The 21252-nt window shown below is 39.7% G+C and overlaps 1 protein-coding gene and 1 long non-coding RNA gene across 2 annotated transcripts; one reads left to right on the top strand and one right to left on the bottom strand.

The window, feature by feature from the left end:
• The first annotated feature begins 1715 nt into the window (after positions 1–1715).
• Positions 1716–19559, top strand: st8sia1 (ST8 alpha-N-acetyl-neuraminide alpha-2,8-sialyltransferase 1). The gene is made up of 5 exons (XM_032588993.1): positions 1716–2638; positions 4321–4465; positions 10861–10967; positions 12490–12582; positions 13914–19559. The coding sequence occupies exons 1-5, from the start codon at positions 2460–2462 to the stop codon at positions 14392–14394; spliced, it is 1005 nt and encodes a 334-aa protein (XP_032444884.1). The 5' UTR covers positions 1716–2459; the 3' UTR covers positions 14395–19559.
• Positions 5270–10854, bottom strand: LOC116736506 (uncharacterized). The gene is made up of 2 exons (XR_004342586.1): positions 6921–10854; positions 5270–6811 (listed from the first exon to the last, which is right to left on the bottom strand). It is a non-coding gene; the product is annotated as an uncharacterized LOC116736506 (long non-coding RNA).
• Positions 19560–21252: the final 1693 nt, after the last annotated feature.

The following is a 21252-nucleotide window of genomic DNA, read 5'->3' as shown; positions in this document are numbered from 1 at the left end:
TACTCGAGGGCCGCAGACCTACAGTTTTTAGATGTGCCACAGGCACAAAACACTGGAATGAAATGGCTTAATCACCTCCTCCTTGTGTAGATCAGTTCTCAGAGTCTTGCTAATGACCTAATTATTCTATTCAGGTGTGGTGCAGCAGAGGCACATCTAAAAGTTGCAGGACATCGGCCCTCGAGGACTGGAGTTTGAGACCCCTGCGATGAAGTGTCTTTAGAAGAGACTAAGTGTGTTATGCCGGTTTGGTTTGGCATCATTTTTGCGATTGCCGACAAAAGCCAGCAGAGGGCCTGAACGCAACACAGTTCAGGCTCCAGCATGAAGCCAAAGACCACAGCTTTTTTTTTTTAGTTTGAAACAAACGAAAAAAAATGAGTCAAAGTGACATGCTGCTTATCTTGCAACCCTCATGCTAAATCTAGAACAGAAGATCTCCAGTCATGTCAGCTTTGCTGTTGCCATTTCCTTTGAGAACATGTTTTTGTATATATCGTATTTGTACATTTCTTTTACCACTTCCTGAATACATTCGTCACTGCGCTGCAGATATAAAATGATGCTGCGCAACTGTTTTTGCAACCTTTTCCTCACTGATACCTCATAAACTAGACACTCAGTTTCAAAATATTGAGATGGACCACTGTGAAAAGAAAAGGCGAGAAACTCCTTACTGAATACATGCAGAGGAAAAATTACTTTACATGACTGAGTCATATGATGAAAGTTGAGCTTTTTTCAACTAACTTTAATTACTGGCTAAAAACTAATGGGTCACCGGGGTCATAAGTCCAGCAATGAACCAGATATGTCAGCCATTTGTAATGGAAGGAAAGTAACTGCTGTGGCTCTGCTGGTGTTGCATTAGAATAATTTTGATCTCAAAACTCAAGATAACAAACTAATGGATGCGACTTGTTTTCATTTCAATGGCTCCCTTATGTAGGATGGTGTCGGGCCAATGAGTTACAGATTACCTGAACCAGACGGAAATATGCAAACCATCAAACCACATAAGAGTCCTGCGCGCTGAGCTAATTTTATGTATATAGCACATATTCAGCAACCAGGCAATTCAAAGTGCTTCATATAAATTTGAGGAAATACAAACAAAATAACAAAGGAAAGCAAACAAAAAGTACTTCATAATTTATAAACTCATAGGAGTTTATCGGGATTCTTGTTCTGATAAAACTAAATGCTGGTTCTCAATGTTTGATTCTATACTTTCTAATTTTGTTCTAGTCTGTTTTTTTTTTTTTTTTTAACTAACAGGAGTTTCTGTATGTCTTGCTCTGATATTAAAAGTTTAATGCTACATATTGATCTAAGGCACAGGTGTCAAACTCCAGTCCTGGTCGCTGTCCTGCAGGTTTTAGTTGTGCCACAGGTATAAACCACTGGAATGAAATGGCTTAATGACCTCCTCCTTGTGTAGATCAGTTCCCCAGAGCCTTAAAGACCTAATTATTTTTATTCAGGTGGTGCAGCAGAGGCACATCTAAAAGTTGCAGGACAGCGGCCCTTGAGGACTGGGGTTTGACACCCCTGAAGGTAATGAATAGTTTCTCTGGATAAACTAATAGAAGTTTCTCTGGATTCTAAGTTTGTTCTAATTCCTGCTCTGGGCTGAGTGAAGGATAAAACTAAATGTTGTTGTTCTGGGCTGCTGAGCAGAATAGCTTAGGGGTTTGTCAGAGAAGTGAGTGCGGTTGTGCGTGGCGTTAACAACCTCGTTTGGGGGCTGATGGTGATTGAAATATACGGCGTTGGAGCGCATGCTTTTACTTTGAAAGCCACATTCTTTTCTCCACGTCCACAATTTCGTCCGGCTTTACGCACCTCCATCCCCACAAGAAGTACTTTGTCTTGTCGGAAGGGGGTTGCGCTCCTTTAGAAAGGAGGAGGACTGGCCCGGTTAATCTGGGCCGCACACTTTTCTTCATTTTGGGCTACAGCCGGGGCCTCAAGGAAAGCCCCGGATCCCGTAAGAAGGGTGGCTTTTTTAGTACTCAAGGTCGAGGAGGGGGGAGCAACACGGACAGAATGGGATGCTCCAGAACCTCGGGCTTGAAGTGGGGGCCCCCCGTCTGATTCTTCACAATAACCGTGGCTGGGATGATGGTGGTGATGCACATCCAGCAGAGCGCCAGATTCCCACAAACCCTCACACACTGCGCCACAGCCCCGCAACCGAGCGTGAGCCACCGCACGGACACACGCTTCTGCTTCTCCTGTAAATCAGAGCCCGTCTCATTCAAAGTCGGACTTCCAGACCGATGCATGGACCAAACCACCGGGTAACCGAGCAGCTTGTACCCCGGCTCACGCTCCTTGTCGGGATGCTGCACAGGGAGCAGCTCTGATCCGGCGATTTCAAAAGGTTTCTGACGCGCCGCCGCCGCCGCCGCCGCTGCTGCTGCTGCTGCTGCTTTGACACAAGACGGAGGGGGAAGATGTTGGTGCGATGCTGCCGGGTTAAGCTGTCGGTGTGGGCCGCTCTGTGCGTGCTGGTGCTCGGCTGGTTCTACGTTTTCCCTGCGTACAGACTTCCCAGCGACAAAGAGATTGTGGAGGAGGTGCTGGGACTGGGGGAAGCGTGGAAGAAGAACCAGACGGGTATCGATTTGTACAGGTCGGTTCCAGGCTCACATTTCTCCCTGACTCTCAAATACCGTTAGAGCTTATTTATCCTACATTACATTTGGTAAGGAAGACTGAAGAGTAGCTAAAAGATAACAGAATATATATATATATATATATATATATATATATATATATATATATATATATATGGTTCCACTGATTTTTAATTAATTTATTTATTTTGGGGGTTTTTTTGCATTTACGTCACTCTGAAATGAAATCATCGCTCAATGAATAACTTGTGGAATGTTGTTATATTTTTTGAATCTTTTTATCAGTCAAACACTCGTGGCTTTCTTTCTGGCCTACAATAGAAATCAAATAATCTTCAGAAAGTGAAACTTAGTGGCAGAAGTTCCTATAAATGTGTGGCACTTGCAGGTTGCTCTTCTTTCACATTTCCTTCTAGTTCACCCCAAACCAGCTCGACGCAGTTAAAATCTGAAGACTGCGTTGACCATTTCATGTTTTCGTCTTATCTTGTGATTTCTTCCTTTCTAGTTCTGTCATAGCATGGACCTTTTGATTGTTGTCTTGCTGGATGAGCCTTTGACCAACTAAGTGCATGCTAGAATGTGGAAGCCGTTTTTGGTTCAGAGTGCCTCTCACTTGCTTCAACTGTCATACCAGCTGCTCGAAGGCCTCTCTTTAATGTTGAAACTATGGTTTGTTTACTACAACCACTGTGAAGCTGTGGTTGAAGCCGTTGGTCTGTGATCTGCCTAACACAGAAGCTGGTAGCACTTATCCTTCATTTTTTGTGGCTTTGTGTTGGCCAGCTCGCTTCCTGTCAGCCTGTGGTCCATTTGATGGCATGGGGAACAACTTTTGACTTTCTTTGCAATTTAATCTTTAGAGAAGGATCATCACCTGCTTTCAAAGCTTTATCAACCTTTTTATGTATTCCTGAAATGTGCATTATTATTCCGTTTGGGATAGCTCAACCTTTTTTTTTAACCTTTGGAAGTTCACCACTTACCTTCTGACTGGTAGTCTTTAAATTTCAACCTTTAATTCATCTCATTTAAGCCAGTCAGTTCACAGAACCAAAACTGAACGAAGGCCATCCAATAAAGGAGGATGTGCACCCTGTGCTGGGCCTCTGTGTGGAGCTTTAAATAGATATTCTGTATGTCTGCCAGTATACAGAAGTCTAAAAGCGACACATCATGTTTTTCTTTTTTTAGGGGGGAGAGGAGTGTAGCGGGGAAAAGAAGAGGGAGGGTCATTACATATTTTAAATTCAGGAAGTTACATGAGCAATTTAAGTAGTGTTACATCTAACTGTAATGAGAAGATTATGAAACAAGAACATGCCTACAGCATTCAGAGCATCATTCAGCTAAATATTAAATCATACATTTTTATTATTTCCTGGTCTTGCAAGACATCCTAAATGTACTTTTTTTCACGTTGGCCTCCATAGTGGTCGGCCTGTGGTGTCAGCATTGGAGTTGTGCGTTTTTACCAATCGGATGTACCGTATAACCGTGTTTCTGTAATGGTAACAGTTTCCAGCTCAGCAACAAGCTTTTCAGCGACGATTACAAGACAACTGGCTGTTTAGCTCGCAACCATAAATCATTCCTGCAGCTGCTTGTGGCACAGTTTAAACCAAAGTGTCTAGAGGTCTTCAGAGGTCAGACTAACCCTCCCTTCTTTCCTGCACAGGAATCTGCTGACAGAATGTTGCAATCCGAGGTGGATGTTTGCAGTGACGAAGGAGAACGCTCCTATTGGCAAGGTCCTGTGGTACGATGGAGAGTATTACTACTCGCACACTGTCAACAACGAGACGTATTCGGTTTTTGTGCAGGTAAACCAGCATTTCCATGTGGTGCACTCTTTTTTTTTTTTTTTTCCCAGGGTTGCATGTTTAGGTTACATGTAAAATATTTCTTTTGCCACAATTTTTCCTGATGGAATCGTTTCCTAAGGACACATGAGTAACTTGGAGTAGATACATTTTGAGGTAGTTTCTCCGCACACTTGCTGCCATGTGAAGACGATGTGTTTTCTCAGGGATACTGACCCCTCCCTTCCTCCATTATGGAGCAGACAGTCATCCTCCGAGGGGAAGAGGATTACTCGCACATTGTCTTTGCGTGAAAGGGAGTCAATATGAAGCTGCGGGGGAACGGGTAGACGAGCATCCAAGGTGTCATTCTAAAGACGCTTAACCGTAATCGAAAATCAACATCTAGAATTCTACAAATTTCTTAATTTTGTAGTTAATTAATTATTTTTGCTACTGAGCAGTTTTCACCCTGCATTCACAGCTGCGTGGCTCAGCGTGTGCAGATTCATCTGTGAGAAACAAACTGACGGTGAAGGAGCACCACGAACTTTTGTGTTTTTCCGTGTAACCACAGGAAGCTGAAGTGGTTCTGAGACGTAGTGGAGGCGCTCCGGATGCATATCTGCACTCAGTATACCGGTTGAGGACCGTGATGAATATCTGACCCTAATTTGAAGTCGTTAGCAGTGCCTGTCCAGTCATGCAAGCATTGGGAGCTGCGGGTGAATAAATATAAAATGTGAAAGCAGTGAGAAAGTGACCTGGCAGGACCACTGTGCCTGTCTGTGCTGGTTTTTTTTTTTTTTTTTTTTTTTTTCCCCCCCCCAAGTAGCTGGGCTAATTCATCAACAGCTGCGAAGTTCTACTACCAGAAACCACTCTTTATTTGACTGGTGGACTTTGTTTGAATAGTTCTTAAAGCTTTTTTTAAAAATCAAAATGGTACCTCGAAATGTCTAAATCAGAGTAAGCGCAAAACCAGAACGTCTTCATCTCTGCACTCAGAGATTATTCTGCTAATTAAATGCTGCTCGTTATTATCTTGGTACAAGTTTTTTTTTTAAGCTCTACAGAAAATGCAAGCGGCTACTGAAGATGAAGTTGATGGAAGCGACGCCATGGGTGAAAAGGAGCAGTTGTCTTTGCTAATGTTCTGAAATTAGGTCTTTACGAACACAAAGCAGGATACAATATCCAACACTGACATAATTTATTGAAGGAAAAAAATACATATCAGAATGCAAAAACTGGTTAATTAGATTATTTGTAATTGATGGCAGGAGTGTACAACAACAAAAATAAATGCTGGAACCTAATATTAAAACATTAGCTTATGGGTGTGCACTTATGCAATGAAGTTACTGCAGCTTGTTTATTATTAGTATTTTCTTTCCAAGCAAATATAATATTTTTTACTTTGTTTATTCCGCTATGTAGTTAATTTTCACACATTTTGTTTCTGATTCTGACTTTCTTTGTGCTTTCCTGCTTTCCTGGTTTTATGGTTCGTTAGGTTTCACCTCAGCTTTCGTCGGTGTTAATTATTTTCCCACCTGTTTCTTGTCCCATTGTTTGTAGGGGAATTACAAAAAAACAGCAATTTGTAGTTCCCCTTCTCCCCCCTTGCTCCTTTACTCATTAGTTCATGTTTTTGGGAACAACACAGACACACAATTATCTATAATCCAAAATATGTTTCATGTTTATCATAGGGGAAAAAATCTTCTGAAGAAGTATCTTGTTCTTGTCTTTACATGCCATGGAAAAATGGCATAAGAGTATAAACTTCCGATATTCACTTTATGTGCCGTTTAGGTAGAATATTTAAATGTTTTTCAACCCTGGGTCTCAAGGCAAACTGCCCTGCATGTTTTAGGCATTTTCCTGCTTTGGCACACATGATTTCAGTAGATGGCTGATTAACAGGCTTTTCCTGAATTGCAATCAGGGAAACATCTACAACATGCAGGTCAGTGTGCCTTGAGGACCAGGGTTGGGAAACACTGCAATATTTAACAAGCCCAAAACCATACTGCTCTTGTCTTTTCAGAGCTAAAAGAAATTCTCTCTTTGCCATCTCCAAACAAAATCATACATGTGCGTGTGTTAATGTTGTGGACTTGGAACCTCTAACATACTGTTGAGACAGAAACAACCATCCATCCATCCATCCATTTTCTTCCGCTTTATCCGGGGTCGGGTCGCGGGGGTAGCAGCTTCAGAAGGGAGGACCAGACTTCCCTCCCCCCAGCCACTTGTTCCAGGTCCTTCGGGGGAATCCCAAGGCGTTCCCAGGCCAGCCGACAGACATAGTTCCTCCAGCGAAACAACCATCGCCTCAAAACCACGTCTCTCTACCCGGATCTTAGATATTTCAGGCAAGACACAAAAATGAGCCACAAACCAGAATGTAAAATCACAGACAAGACATTTATTAAATCAATACATTTGACCAAATGGAAACACAACTCACCCACAAACACGAACAGCAATAAGTCCCTGCCGGAGGAGGTCGTGTCTGAGTGCGAGAGTGAGGACTTCATACTTTTATCTCTCATCCTCGCGCCCCGAGACGTCGCGAATCCCTCCAACTGTTCCCATACACGCAAATGATACCTGTCAAATCCTCTCCTGCATAAAATACTCAACTCTTGGCTGCTAACCATTTAAGGAGTTCTGCTTTCTTAGCTGTTTTACCTTTTACTTCTGCTGCTAGAACATCCTGACTGGCTGGATCCTGTTCTGCCACAATTTGCGCTCTCCTTATCTAACTGTGGTATGCAAACAGGGTTATTCATCTTATCCTTAGCTGAAACCTTTCAAACTATAATGAGAATACAAGTTTGTAAAGGGTTCAACACAGTGTAGCAATATAGAGCATTATATTTGATATTCAAAATATGCAAAACTCACTCATGAGTATGAATGTACTTGATTACATTTTTATTTCTCACAATACTAAGTTTTGACAGTCTGAAATGAAAATCTTACTTTTTGCGAACCTTAGGGTGTGTGGGTTTAGTTATGTTTTTGGTTTATCATCTACCAATAACTCTTTAGCTTTGTTTCATCTAAGCTAGAGCGCTAACCAAATCCCCTCCCTGTCAGTTCGCACCAGGTTTTACTTCACACCCATCTGTACCTCCTTTATGTGACTACAATCATACACTGTTTCACCTTATGGACTTTGGGTTTATGGAGTAACATTTTAAAAAATATTTTAGAATTTTCTACCTAATTTTGACTTCAGCTGTCAATTTATTTATTTTTTTACTGGCTCTGAATAAGCTTCTCTTTATTCACAATTTGTTCTAGACCACCTATACTTGAATAATAAAAAGTAACAATAAAATCTCACATGTAATGTTTTTACAAATATTATTTTCTTGACTTTGTTTGAGCCAATGAACTATTAGAGATTTGAACCCTTGAGTGATATCTTGCTGGTAGATATTCAGCAGGAATGTCCTCTGTGTAACACCTTTTAAAGAGTTTAGAATTGTTATTTTTTTCTTCATTGAAGTTGCCTCTAGCATTCAAAATTAAATTTCTCTCTGTACTAGGGCCCCTTGTCTTCATGTTGCTGAGACAGCCACAACTAGAAGTACTGCGAAAAACCTATGGGACGTTTTTGTAATTTGTAAAAACCGTTTGATGGACTCCAAGTGATCCATTGAACATTCATTAAATGTCTCTTAATATTATTCAGATGAATTTGAATTTCTACAATCGCTTCTCTAAAATTATTCCATTCCTTTTTCTTTAAAGACTGGTTTCTTAGGGGCTGGTTTGAGCGTTATCATCTTGGTAAAAAGAATTGTCTTTAATTTCTACATAGGTCTTATACGATGTACAATGATGCGAAAAGCATTCAATAATAATTCTTCTGTTTATTTTTTTTTTATGCCGTAATTGATGTCATTAGTTTTTCATATCAGATGGAGATGACCAGAACAAATTCCAAAATCACTCTTCATATAATCCAGAATGAAAAAGCTATCCGAGCAACTCGGCCTGTTGCAGAAGGAAATAAATTAACTTATTTGGAGATTTGAGTTCAAATTCGCCAGCCGCACTCAGTCACAATTATTGACAGATTTGTTTAAAAGAAAAAAAAAAGATAAAATATAAATTCTTTGAGATTAGGTTTAAAAACTCTGTGTAACCCACCATGCCTCTATGATCTACAGAAATAGTCATTTCATATCTAGCATATGCAGTCTCGAGCCCCAAAGTGTGTACATGCTTAATGAAAGGTAATCATCCTTCTTCGGTTTCAACGCCAGTGAATCTACCAAACAGAGGTTATTGCAGCTCTATTTTTAGCCCAGGTACTGCACTTCCTGTGTGAACCTACTGTATATGACCTGCAGTGTGTTTTTCAGAGAGAAGAGAACAGGTAGTTATGTGAGGCAGATGATGCTCGTGAGTCCTGCCCTCTCTTTTAAATACAGTAAACTACCGCTGCTGTGATTGTGGGTCTGAACACAGACAACCAGCCATGCTGCACGGCGCTGGCAGCTGCTACCGAATCTGCTAGAGAATATGCCTTAAAGCAGCTTGACATGTAATTACAGGTTAGTAAGATGGTTCAAACAGAGCTTGTATACATAAGGCTTATCTTGCCGCAAAGCAGAATCCATCATTGATGTGATTGTGAACATTAGAACCTTATCAGCATGCTTCAACTTTCCAGTTGTGAGATGCTGGACTCTTATCTGTGATCTGCATTGTGAATATTTCGTCTGCACCGACGCAAATGAAAGTGACCAGCAAAGCTGATTCCTTCAAAGTGGTTTCAAAGAGACCCACGTCAGAGACCCAGATGCCGAACCGTACATCCTGCGTATGTGTTCTCATGCAAGTTCGCTGAGAGAGAAAGGAGGGCAGTTATTACCACCATGTGTCATCATCCTTACCTTGAACTTACAATAAACGCTGCAGAAGCAAGGTCTTTTCTGCATCCGGCATGTTTTGTTTTTTTTCGTGTCGTTTTCCACAGCTTTGCTGGCGTTCAAAACTATGTGAAGCTTACATAATGTCTGCACAGACAGCAAGTTTTATTAGTTTATAGTTACCTGCTCAAAGATATATTATAGAGATAACAGATTGTACTTCTTTAAAGGGACACGTAAACACAATAAAAATCTGAACTTGATCAATGTAGTTAAATTGAATTGTGACATTCTTAATTTGTTCAGCCTTTTTTGGCATCTTCTAAACAGTTTTGTTGTTGTTGTTGTTGGTTTTCTCATTTTTATAACAAGGCATGAAATGGCAAGACAGTTGTGAAAAAGGAAGAAAAAAGCAAATCAGCTATAACCTATATACTGTAGATATTTATCACAAGTTGGGAACAAAAATAAGACACCGTATGTTTATATCACATGTGCCACGCTGTTGTAAAAGTTATGTTCATGCTATTTCAGTGTTGTAGCAGTGACATAAAGACTTGGTTGCCTGTTAACCCGTCTGCGATCTAAAGAGACCCCACAAGCTTTTTACTCTGTGCGCGGTCTGGCGGTGTCGCACTGACCCTGTGTGTGCTTTTACAATTCTTTCTTTTTTTTTTTCAGATACTAACCTGTCAAACCAGCTGTCCTGTCAGACTTTAAAAATAAACTTTTCTGCTGGCGTAAAAATTCTGGGCTTAACCGGCGATCCTGTCTCAGTTAAGCTGCCGTAAAAGTCACCATAAATTTAAACTAACATGATTCTTTCCCAATGAAGTGCTTGAAGACATTTGTCCAACAGCTTACCGTTATGATGTCAGTTGCGTTGTGGTTATGTCTATCTGCGGAAAAGTGGTGCAGACTGCGTTTTATGTTTTTGCTTGTTTCTTTTGCCTTTTTCAAATATTTTTATGTCATTTTCAGGTCATTTAGGGGAGCGTCTAATTCTTATTTTCTCCAGAGATATATTGGATCTGCTTTTTTTAAATTCTTTTCAAAACCAGCAGAGGACTGATTGTATTACTAGAGTAGTGGAACATTTAACATATTTAGGAAAAAGGGGTTTAGAGGGTATATTTATTTAAAGTGTACATTTATTTATTACCTTTTTTCATCGGTAGATTAATTTAGAGACATGGTGCCTCTCGTCTGCGCCTGATAATTAGATGATTTTTTTCCACACATAATATGGACTTTGTTCTAGGAGGTTATATCAGTGACGCCGTAGGATTCATGGCTTGCATGATCTCAGCTTGTTTTCGGAAATCTTTCCCCTTCATATCTCTTTGGAGATTCGTCTTTCAGCGCTCCGGGGCTTTTGAGGGAATTTTAGCACAAGGACACATGCTCAACTGTATAATGACCTCAATGTTAGGCTACTGCTTAGAGAAAATGAATGCTTGTTTTGTGAATCTGCGCAACAGGTTGCCTGCTAACAAAACCATTTCTTGTTTCCTCCAGACCACCCCTCTGAAACCCCTGAAGAAGTGTGCTGTGGTGGGCAACGGCGGTATCCTCAGGCACAGCAAGTGTGGACGGGACATTGACCAGGCTGACTTCGTCATGCGGTGAGACGAAGAGACTTCTGGAGTCTACGGCTAAGAGTACATAAGAAAAACAGCAAAAGGGAAAAGGAGCTGTAGGTTTGGGGCCTGGTTTCACTTTATTGAAGCTGTACAGCACCCCATAACCCATTGAATTTTATTCTTTTGCTTATTGGTCATGGGTAATAAAAAAATCAAACATTTGAAATCTGTTGTTCTGCGCGCAGTGAATCTATGCAATGCACAAGATTCACTTTTTGAATTGAATTCCTGAAATAAATGTACTTTGTGTAACTGAATTCGATTCAGATTTCCAAATGGACAAACATAAAACATAAGCAGAACCAGCTTAAAGCGCGGAACTATTCAGAGCCCTCCTTTGGTTTGCGTGATTATTGCGTTTATTTACTCACGATTATTGCGTGAGTATTTTCAATCATCTGGGTTTGATTTTTGGATGAAAATGTCACTAAACTTTTGCACAAAATGCACATTTGAATGCCCAGTATGAATGGAGAGATGCAAAGACTGTGGAACAAAAGAAAATCCTCAGTAGCTAGTAGAGCACACATCTCCTTCACAGCTTGAATAGCGTGTGGCGTTTCCAAGACACACTCAACCTTTCACTCACTGCCAGCTGTGTGTAACTTTCCCATCTGAGTAATAGATGCAAATTTATGTTGTTTTGCAGTTTCCTGGAGCAACAAGTGTGAAACCATCAGTGCTAGAGAGTGAAGCCGTAATCACTCAAGTGTGCATCATGTAATTCAGTTTCTTCAGGTTCTTTCTGAGCCACACTGTACCCTAGACTTACAGGAGTGGTAGCCTGGGCCCCTGCAGTTTCAGGGCCCCTTTGTGATATTTGATCATAATGTTTTGGGAATTAATCGATGCTTTAAAAGGTACCACCCAACAATCAGGCCCCTTAACCTAGTGAGGGGTTTTAGTTCACTGAACCTTTGTGTAAAGAATTATCATGAAACCAATAAGGTCACTTACTCTAATTTCACACCCAAGTGCATCAAACATAAACTGCACCAGCAAGCTTTTTGAGACTCGACGCTCTGTTCTTTGTGTGGCAAAAATTTGCATGTTTTTTGTTTTCTGCTCTACAAGTGGAACTGTTGTCTTTCAGTTGCTATGGCTACTGATCTGTGTATCGTGTAGGTGACACACAGAGAGAGAGAGGAAAAAAGAATTCGAGTGGGTTTTATGTTATTCAGTGGCATTTCTGCATTATTTTCCCTTTGCTGTGCTGCGCTACACTAAATTAATAATACCTACATCTCCATGTTTAATTAACGAAATTGTTCTGCCACGGCAGCGTGGCTATGGATGGAAAATAAAAGAATTTTCTTTTTGCCCTCCAGTATTGTGCTCATGTGATAAATTTCCGGATGTAAACAATAACATGCAATGGGCCTACAGTATATTCATATTTTTAAGAACATGTTACATTTAGTTTCTTAACTTATATGAATAAATGTGTGTCTTTATGTTGGATTACATTAAAATAATTCTCATTATTGGTCTTTTACTCTTCTAGGTGCAACCTTCCACCACTTACGAAGGAATATTTGGAGGACGTGGGGAACAAAACCCACCTGGTCACCGCCAACCCGAGCATCATTGAGAAAAGGTAAAGCCGTTTGCTCGTCAGTCTGACTGTGGAAATGTACTGAATGTTATTGGTGATCTTTGTGTTCACAAATGAATGAAGTCAATGAGTTTATATTATGAAAGGAGATCTCGAGGTTTGTTTAGAGGCAGATGGAAAATGAAAGCTGCAAGAGGTTATATTATTAAGGCTACTGAACATAGTGTGTCAACGGTGCTACGGACCCAATCATGAAAAGTTAGTTTCACATAAAAATGAAAGTATATAATTATTATGATTATTATTATTATCATAATATTATTATTATGACTTTGTCTAGGACACTCCAAAATCTTCAGTTTGTTGCTGTTCATTTTTTGAGTGCTTCAGAGGAAAGAAAACTTGCTGGGACTTTCTACAGTAAACTGATAGCCAGACATTCTCTTCTAGGATTTTATGCTAGAGAGACAAATCCAGAGCTTCATGAATTACGTTCTTCAGGTACTGAAGTGTCAAAGCAACTCCAGATCATCACATGTTTGACTGACATCATGATCAGACCTGCAGAACTGTAGATATTATTCTAGGTTTTCTTTTCATGAGCTCTTGGATTAGTAGTTGTAGGCCAGTGTCAGATCTATAACCCGACATTCTTGCTGGACAAAAATAAGAACACAGGGAGACGGTTAAATTTCTTACAATTGAACGGAGAACTCTGCCCAGGGGTATCTCCTTATCTTTGTCTCCGGACCAGTTCTGATGTCCCCTCTTTCTTCTCCTCCTTTTATTGTAATTTGAAATCCCTGTTTACATAGCAGCTGCTAATTATCGGAGGGGCAAACAGCAAACCCAGCTGCTAACACACATTTATCTATCTTTTCTATACAATGCAATGACCTATCTTTCTGCATGTGAAGTCTTAAGCGCAGTTTCAGTATCATCTCTGGGTCACAAACTTCGACCGTTAGCCTTTGGGTGTTTCTCTGTCAGGCCAGCTCTCCGGGAGTGGCTGGCCTCTCCTTCCACTTTGGCATGCTTATCTTTTCCTGCAGACATTACTAAAAGGCACACGTTCTAGAAATAAACAGACATAGATTCTCACAGTCCTTAGTATAGTGATCTCTATTTATATAGTTTATTAAATTAATCCTATCAGCCAGCAACTAAAAAAAAATTGTTTTTATTAAATGGTGACTAGATTAGGCCTTTAATAATTTAAAGGCTTAATTAAACATAAACACAAGATCAAATTTCATTCTTAGTCAACATAAATCTATTTTGTGTTTAATTGCTCATTGCTTCACTTACTCCAGGTTGTTAATCTTACTTGCTGCACTGATGCATTTAGAGCAACTCTCACTGTTCTTCTTCAGATTCCAAGGTCTTCTCTGGTCTAGAAAAGCTTTTGTGGACTATTTGAAGGCATACGGCTCTAGCTTCATCTACATGCCAGCGTTCTCCATGAAGCCCGGCACCGACCCGTCGCTCCGGGCGTACTACGCCGTCACAGACTCCCATTCCAACCTCACCATGCTCTTCGCCAACCCCGACTTCCTGCGTAACGTAGGCAAATTCTGGAAAGCCCGCGGCGTTCATGCCAAGCGCCTCTCTACGGGCCTCTTCCTGGTCAGCCTGGCCCTGGGGATGTGCGATGAGGTGACAGTTTACGGCTTTTGGCCGTTCTCCATCGGACTGGACGGGCAGCCCATCAGCCACCATTACTATGACAACATCCTGCCCGGTAAGTGGTTCCACGCCATGCCGGAGGAGTTCGTCCAGCTGTGGCACCTCCACAAAAGCGGCACTCTGCGAGTTAAGGTGGGAAGCTGTCAACCTCAGAATGAAGGGAGTTAGAGCGCCTACCAACTCCCTAATGTCAGTGAGGTTATGATGAGCAGGAGAAGAGAGTTGGACTGCAAATTATCAGACGCTTGTGAGAATAAAGGTTATAGGGCCACATATTTCCTCTGGAAGGTACCCACACTGCACCCTTGATTATTTATTTACCTGATTTTCTCCAATTTTCTTCCTATTCGTGATAAAAATGTCTATTCCCTGACACACACAGAGTTTCCATACAGTCCCAAAACTTGCCATGCACCTGCCCTCATCTGTGGAACAGTGTGTGTGCATGTTTGTGTGTTTCCACGGGAAACCTCAGCTGCGAAAGAGAAAAGGGGGATGGATTTTCCTCTTGACTGACACATGTGGCAGCTGGATCAACCCCCATCTGAGTTACTGATGTAAGGAGGCAGAGGGAGCGAAGGGCCAAAGGGGAATAATATGCACTGAAAAGGCTGCTGAAACACAACAAACAATGCAGATAATGGTATTGTGGTTGCTAGTGGCTTGAAAAGAAGTGAAATTTAATTGAGCAAGGGGTAAAAAAAAAATTTTTTTTTTCAGGGTGTAATCTCAGTGTTTTTCTCAAACTGATTGATTCCAAATGGAGCTGTTATACAATGTAGAAACTGACTCATGAATTAAATCCCCTAGAATGTTAAGCCATGTTGCATTTTAAACCTTGAATCTAAAAGGGAAAACCTGCTGTTGTGTATCTTGTCTTTGTTTGCCAAATGTGATGGGTTTTTTTTATTATTATTGCTTTTCTTTAGGTTTTAATGTGAATTGTGTTTGTGGTACATCAAGGGGGGGAGATATTGTCCTGCCAAAACACATAGGTACCTCAGCTTTCACTCCTCTTTTAACAGTGATTACCTTTTTTGGTGCAATTCAGCAAAAGCAGGCTCCCTAGTTTGATCTAATCCACTTCTGTAGAGAGCCTTGCTGGAAGTCGGCCCCCTGGTTGCAGGACTGTACTTGTCAAGTGCCAAACCAGGGGAACAGTGGACTCTTTCATACTCTCCCGCCCAGTCCTTGTGCTGCTTGTGCTCTGAAATGAGGAGACACTGATATAAAGAGGGCACCGACAGATGAAGAGGACTCAATGGCACAAAGTGGGCTTTCAGTCAGTGTTGCTTCTTCCCATTCGATGTAGGAAACCTTGTTGAGTAACTAGTGAATCTGTTGCACTCGGTTATTGATCATTTTTGCCTCAGAGAACGGGCACAACTTAGCCTCTGTCCTGAACAATTGCCTTCAAAATCAAATCAAACAGACATTTTTGTGTAAACATGCAAAACCTGCATTATTTATTTATTTGAGGGTGTCTTTTTTTGTTTTGTTTTGGGGTTTTTTTCCTTAAAAATGTACTTTGTATATGCTGTTGTGCCATACCGGTGATGGTGCAACAATTGAGAACTCTGCATGGGGAATGCAGGATGTGAACCACAGTCCTCGCTGCTGGTGGTACCAAACGTCTTTGTAAGTTTAGTGCTTTATGTTCTTATCTGCTCCGTCTGTAAAGCTGAATAAGGTCCAGTGCCTTTTATATGAATTAGAGGAGAATTCCTTGTGACCTTCTCACTAATGTGACTGACGTGATCCAATTGGTGATGCTTACTTTTTCAGTTTTCAGTGCTGTCGAGAAAAACATGTTGACGTTTTTATGAATCGGTTATCATAAGCTTTTTGTGGCTTTGTAAAGAGATATCAATGACTTTAGCTCTCTACATTAAGGGGCGTTAATCATCATATTTGAAATGTTATTTTTTTTCGTGCTCATTTGCGTCCAAACTAAAAGGTGCCAGAAAGTGCTATTACTAATCCTGGAGTTTGAGACATTAGAAAATGGCCATCCAGAAACAAAGCTAAATTATAAAACTCAAATGCAGATTTATTGGCAACATATTATTGGTCAGTTTTTCCAGGGACAAAAAGAAAGTCAGGAGAAATGTTGTCTAAGAATTAGCTTGGAGACCCAACTGACTGGCACCCTAACTCAGGATTTAAAAGCACTCTGTGGCAAGCTCATTTACCCAGCAAGCTGCCACATTGGCAAATAACTGCTGATGGGGAAAAAAGTGCTAATTTTTATAACTCAAAATCTGCAATCATTCAGGTAGATTTAAATTCCTCCCTGCTTCTGACTAGCATTTTTCACAACAGAGAAATTCTTTCTATAAGCAAAACTCTGCTGTGATTGTGTAAACATAATAGCTGTAATACTAAGAAATCACATTATTTCTTTCTTTTTCTTTTTAGTGTTTTTTAGCTTTTAAAAAGGTATCCGTTTTTGACACCAAAAATTATATTTACCCTGAAAAGATTTCCCTGCAGAGTACCATCAGAGTGCAGGCTTGGTTTTATCTAAGAATCGTGTGGGGTTTTTTTGTTGTTTTTTTTTTTTTTAAGTGAACGTTACTCTGCACTGATAGATTTATGTTCTGTTTTCTGTACTGCCTTGCTTGTTAGCCTGAAATGCCAAGTTAGCGTGACCAATGATCTCAGACTCACAATAATGAGAAGAAAAATGGAGTTCTTTTTTTAATTGAAGACGATTCCTTTAAAGAGGACAGTGTATAACTAATGCCCAGCATGTGTGTTTGACTTTCTTTTGTTTGAGGTTACAAACCTCATTTGCTATGTAAATGTAACTTTAATGTGAATTATTCCAAAACAAACAGACAAAAAAAATCCTGAATAGTTTTTACTGCGGTCCATTCAACTTCTATGATTGTTTGATTGTTTTGTTTTTTTTAATCTGCATCTTTACTTGTCGTCTTCTGCCCAGTATTGTGAACGAATGATATGTGACAGTTTAACTGTAAGTAAGCATGATGACTTTTCAAAGTATAGGCGCTTTTGGGCCGTCGATTTTTCTCTTTTTTTTTTCTTTTTTTTTTTTACCACAAGCTGTCGGTAAAAGTCAGCCAGAACAAGTGAAAACACCTGCCTGCCAGCTTCATCTTTTTGTGGAAACGTGAAGTGAAAAAAATGTGATGTAAATTTTGGTCTTGTGGAAGAAGGGCAAATTAGTTTTAGATCTGACATAATTAATTGAGCTCCAGTCGAAGGTATGCTTCTCTTGCTACACTGTGAGCTTTGCAATTCACATAGCAAGAGTAGATTTTTGAATTATTTAAAACAGTGATTTTTAAAAAATCTCATTTTGATGTGCTAAAAAACCCATATAAACAACACATGTTCAACTATTTTAAGAAAGATATGGAGATAACGGTGCACTGCACAGAGGCAGTGCATTATTATTGCCGTCATCTGGAATTTAGTTGCTGCGTGCCTAGTTGTGAAGAAATGCTTAAAAACGGATCATTTTAGCAAATATTTGAAGCTTTAGATGATTTATTTCTTAGTTGCTGTGCTGGTTGACTGTTAAATAATAAAGCGGCTGTTGCAAACAACCATCTCACATTAGCATACAGTTCTTTTTAGGACTAATGCAATTTTACAGAGAGGTTTTTGGACATTTTCATATGTAGCTAGTTGGCAAGTCTTGGATTAAGGTTAGTATTTCTTTAAAACATGTTTCCTGTTTTAACCGCATTCTAGTGCATCACCAGCAGGTGGGGTTTTCCGACGGCAAAATCGCCTGTTTTTACTGTAAAGTTTGTAATATAATCTTACTGCTTAGTTGTTCTGCGGCCTAAAGGCTTTCCTTAAGACTTTGTGTATTCGGTCTTGAGTTTTACATTGTTTGAAGCAAATCAGGGCTTTTCAGCTGAGTCTAATAATATTGAATAAAGTGGACGAAGACGGGGATGTTTTGGGCAGGGATTCTAAATTGTAATGTACTTTATCGGTCTCAAAGGAATATTTAATCTTACTGTTACTGATTGACGCTGATCAAAGACGCCAACTTCTGCTTGAACATTAGACGTTGCATCTGGCTGATGTGAATGTCCCCTCAAGTGAGGGTTCTTTTTCCTCTTTTTTTGGTTTGTTTTATGTAAGAATATTTGTTACAAGTCATCTAACCTACGATGCAACTTGCTTACTTACATTAAAAGACATTTTAGTAACATCAGCCTGTTGCCTGCTGCAGTTCCTCCCTGTCACTCAACAGATTAATGTGTGCACAGAGGACAGATGAATAGAAATTCATTTACATGAGACTAAATACTCATACCACCATAAAACACCATTAGTTTGATGCAGTGGCTTTAAACAAAAACTCTTGTACATAGGCCTTTCACAAAGCCAGCATAGCTGCACAAATTTAATAGGTGATGAAGGAAACTTTAATTTAATCTGAAAAGGTCAAACAAAGTCCTTAGCCCTTGTCCAAGAGATTTGTAAAATTAGGACAAGAAAAAGATAAGTTTGCATGAGATGATTAGACAATAATGCAAAATTAGTTTAGTCTGTTTAGATATTTTCACGGGAGTTTGGAATAAGAAAACATTAAAGCCAACATCACAGTACAGGTTTCATTTCTAGGGTTACAAACTACATACATCAACTTATATTAACGCCGTTACATTGAGGCTGATTGAGACATCACTAGCCAAACATCATTGTCGCACTATCGGTATAGCTTTTTTTTTTTTATTATCATTTTTATTTTGTATTTTTCAGTTTTGTCAATTTCTTAACAACCCGCATTTGCATACAAGGTATAGATTGGCAAATTGTTCACCATGTGGCTTAATAGGGGCTTACTCTTTCAATAAATTGTAAAATCAGATTTATTGTAATTTAGCGTACATAACCTTGCAGTTTTAGTTATGGTGCTATGATAAATTGTGTTGAAACGAACTTGTCTGATCATGTCAAACGCAGTTAAGCCCAAGTGCAATGAGTCGTTTTGTAGGGTTCAGCTTCTACTCATGACATCTCAATGACATTTTTTTTTGTATTATTTAACATGTAAATGTTCTTTTTTTTTTCTTTGTCTTCACCTGAAGCATTTGATGCAAAATGAGGAAGGAGATCCACTTTTCAAAGATTTTTTTCCCCTTTGTACCACTTTGACTTTCACCCATTTTGTCCAGTTTGATGTCAGCAACCCGGCCTGAGCATGTAAAAATAAAACTAGAGGTTTTGTTTTGAATTGACTGTTTATGGCCAAAATAAAATAAAATAAAAAATTATCACAGAACAACCATAACCATGTAAAACTTCAACACCAGAATCAAATAAAAAGAAAAAATCTAAAAAAAAATAATATTTGTTTTCTTTTTTTGTTGCTTTCCCCTGAGAGTTTCCCTCATCCTTAAGGAGAAATGTTAAACAGAACCACATCTACTATAGGGGAGGATTTGCTTTTTCTTGCGTGGGCGCGCAGTAATTCAGCCAAACACACCTTCTGAGGACTGTAAGCGTTCACAGAAATCCACTGTGCTTTCCGCAGCCCTGTCTGCACGCTTGGCTTGTATGGGATATGAATTTTTTAAAGATGTCAGCAGAAGCTGCGCAGCTTTATCTCAGGCCTCTTCTGCTCAGAGCTTAACCTTTTCAGTTATGAAGAAACGCAGTTGACTGTCTTGTCCGTGGCACTGAGATCACAGGTTAACAACAAAAGGAAAATTAACTCCTTATTTTAACTTTCGTATGGCTTGATTACTTTGGATTGCATAAAGTACAAAAGTACACATGGTAAAAGTTGTTGTTTATGTCATATTGCATATTACAATCCTGTAGAATGTCAACTCACATTGTGTAGTCACCAAAACGAAGGTTTTCACACACCTCTGTTGCTATACCAGAGTTTTATGATCATTTCAAAGCAATCAATATCAAAAACCTCACTGTGGATAAAGATATATTAGATACATGAATATTTAATATTTCTATTGACACTTCTATACACAGATTCAGCAAATCAATGTTAGATTCAAGCTTGTCTGATTTTCTAAATACTTTTCTCTATTCCAAATATGTAGCCTTGTTTTTGAACTGGCAACTTATTTTAATTTGAGAGCACACTCTGGCACCTGTATGAAAGACTGCTTTCAGTGAGTTCTGGACATGTGGAGAGTCATGCCCTGTCAGGAAACTCCTGGTAAACATTATTTTTGGATGGTCAGATCACACCCCTTGGAGTCTGTAATAGAAGGCTGAGCAGTCCATAATGGCCGTGCTTTGCAGATTCAAAGTAAAATGATGACAGATTTAAACACAGACTTCAGTTTATGATTTTCCAGCTGTGATTAATTAAAGGCAGTTCCAAGCTAATAGGGTTTTTGCCTCGATTAAAAACAACTGTGTTTTCAGAGTTTTTGCAGTTTTCTGAAAGCTCGTTCCAGATTAGAGGAGCGAAGAAGCTGGATGCTAATACTCCATGTTTGGCTCTGATTCTGGGGATGCACGTTAGACTTGAATCGGAAGACCTAAGTGGTCTGGAAAGTTGGCATAACAACAGAGCTGTAATGTACTCATATGTTCAATCAGATATTTGTATTTCAAAGTCTCCTTTCTGCCAAAGATGTATGAATGCATCAAGTTCAGAGTGTGCTTGTGTTGGCTGTTCAACCCCTTAACTGTCATGATGACACCATTGCCCTCATGCACCCACTGACTTACAGGATGACAGCAGGATTTTACGTGCCGAGTCAAGCCGAAGCGTGTCATATTGTTGTTTTGTTTGTTTTATTTTCGTTTGCTCCTCTGTCTTGGATGTTGAAATCTCCTGCAGTGATTAAACAGTCCTAATCAACATGTGTTACAGATTGCTGATTACTCCGGACAGGAAAATCCTGTAATATCCCACTGCAATAACAGGAACATGATAGAAGGACAACACTCGAGTCAGCCTTTAAACCCGACATCTATATTTTATCAAGCTCAAACTTCCACAGAAGAAATATTAGTCACTGTGTTACTTAAATTGCTTTATTAAACATTAGCTCTGTC

This window comes from Xiphophorus hellerii, chromosome 17, assembly GCF_003331165.1.
Source record: "Xiphophorus hellerii strain 12219 chromosome 17, Xiphophorus_hellerii-4.1, whole genome shotgun sequence".
Lineage (NCBI taxonomy): Eukaryota > Metazoa > Chordata > Actinopteri > Cyprinodontiformes > Poeciliidae > Xiphophorus > Xiphophorus hellerii.
This window is presented reverse-complemented; position numbering and strand designations above follow the sequence as displayed.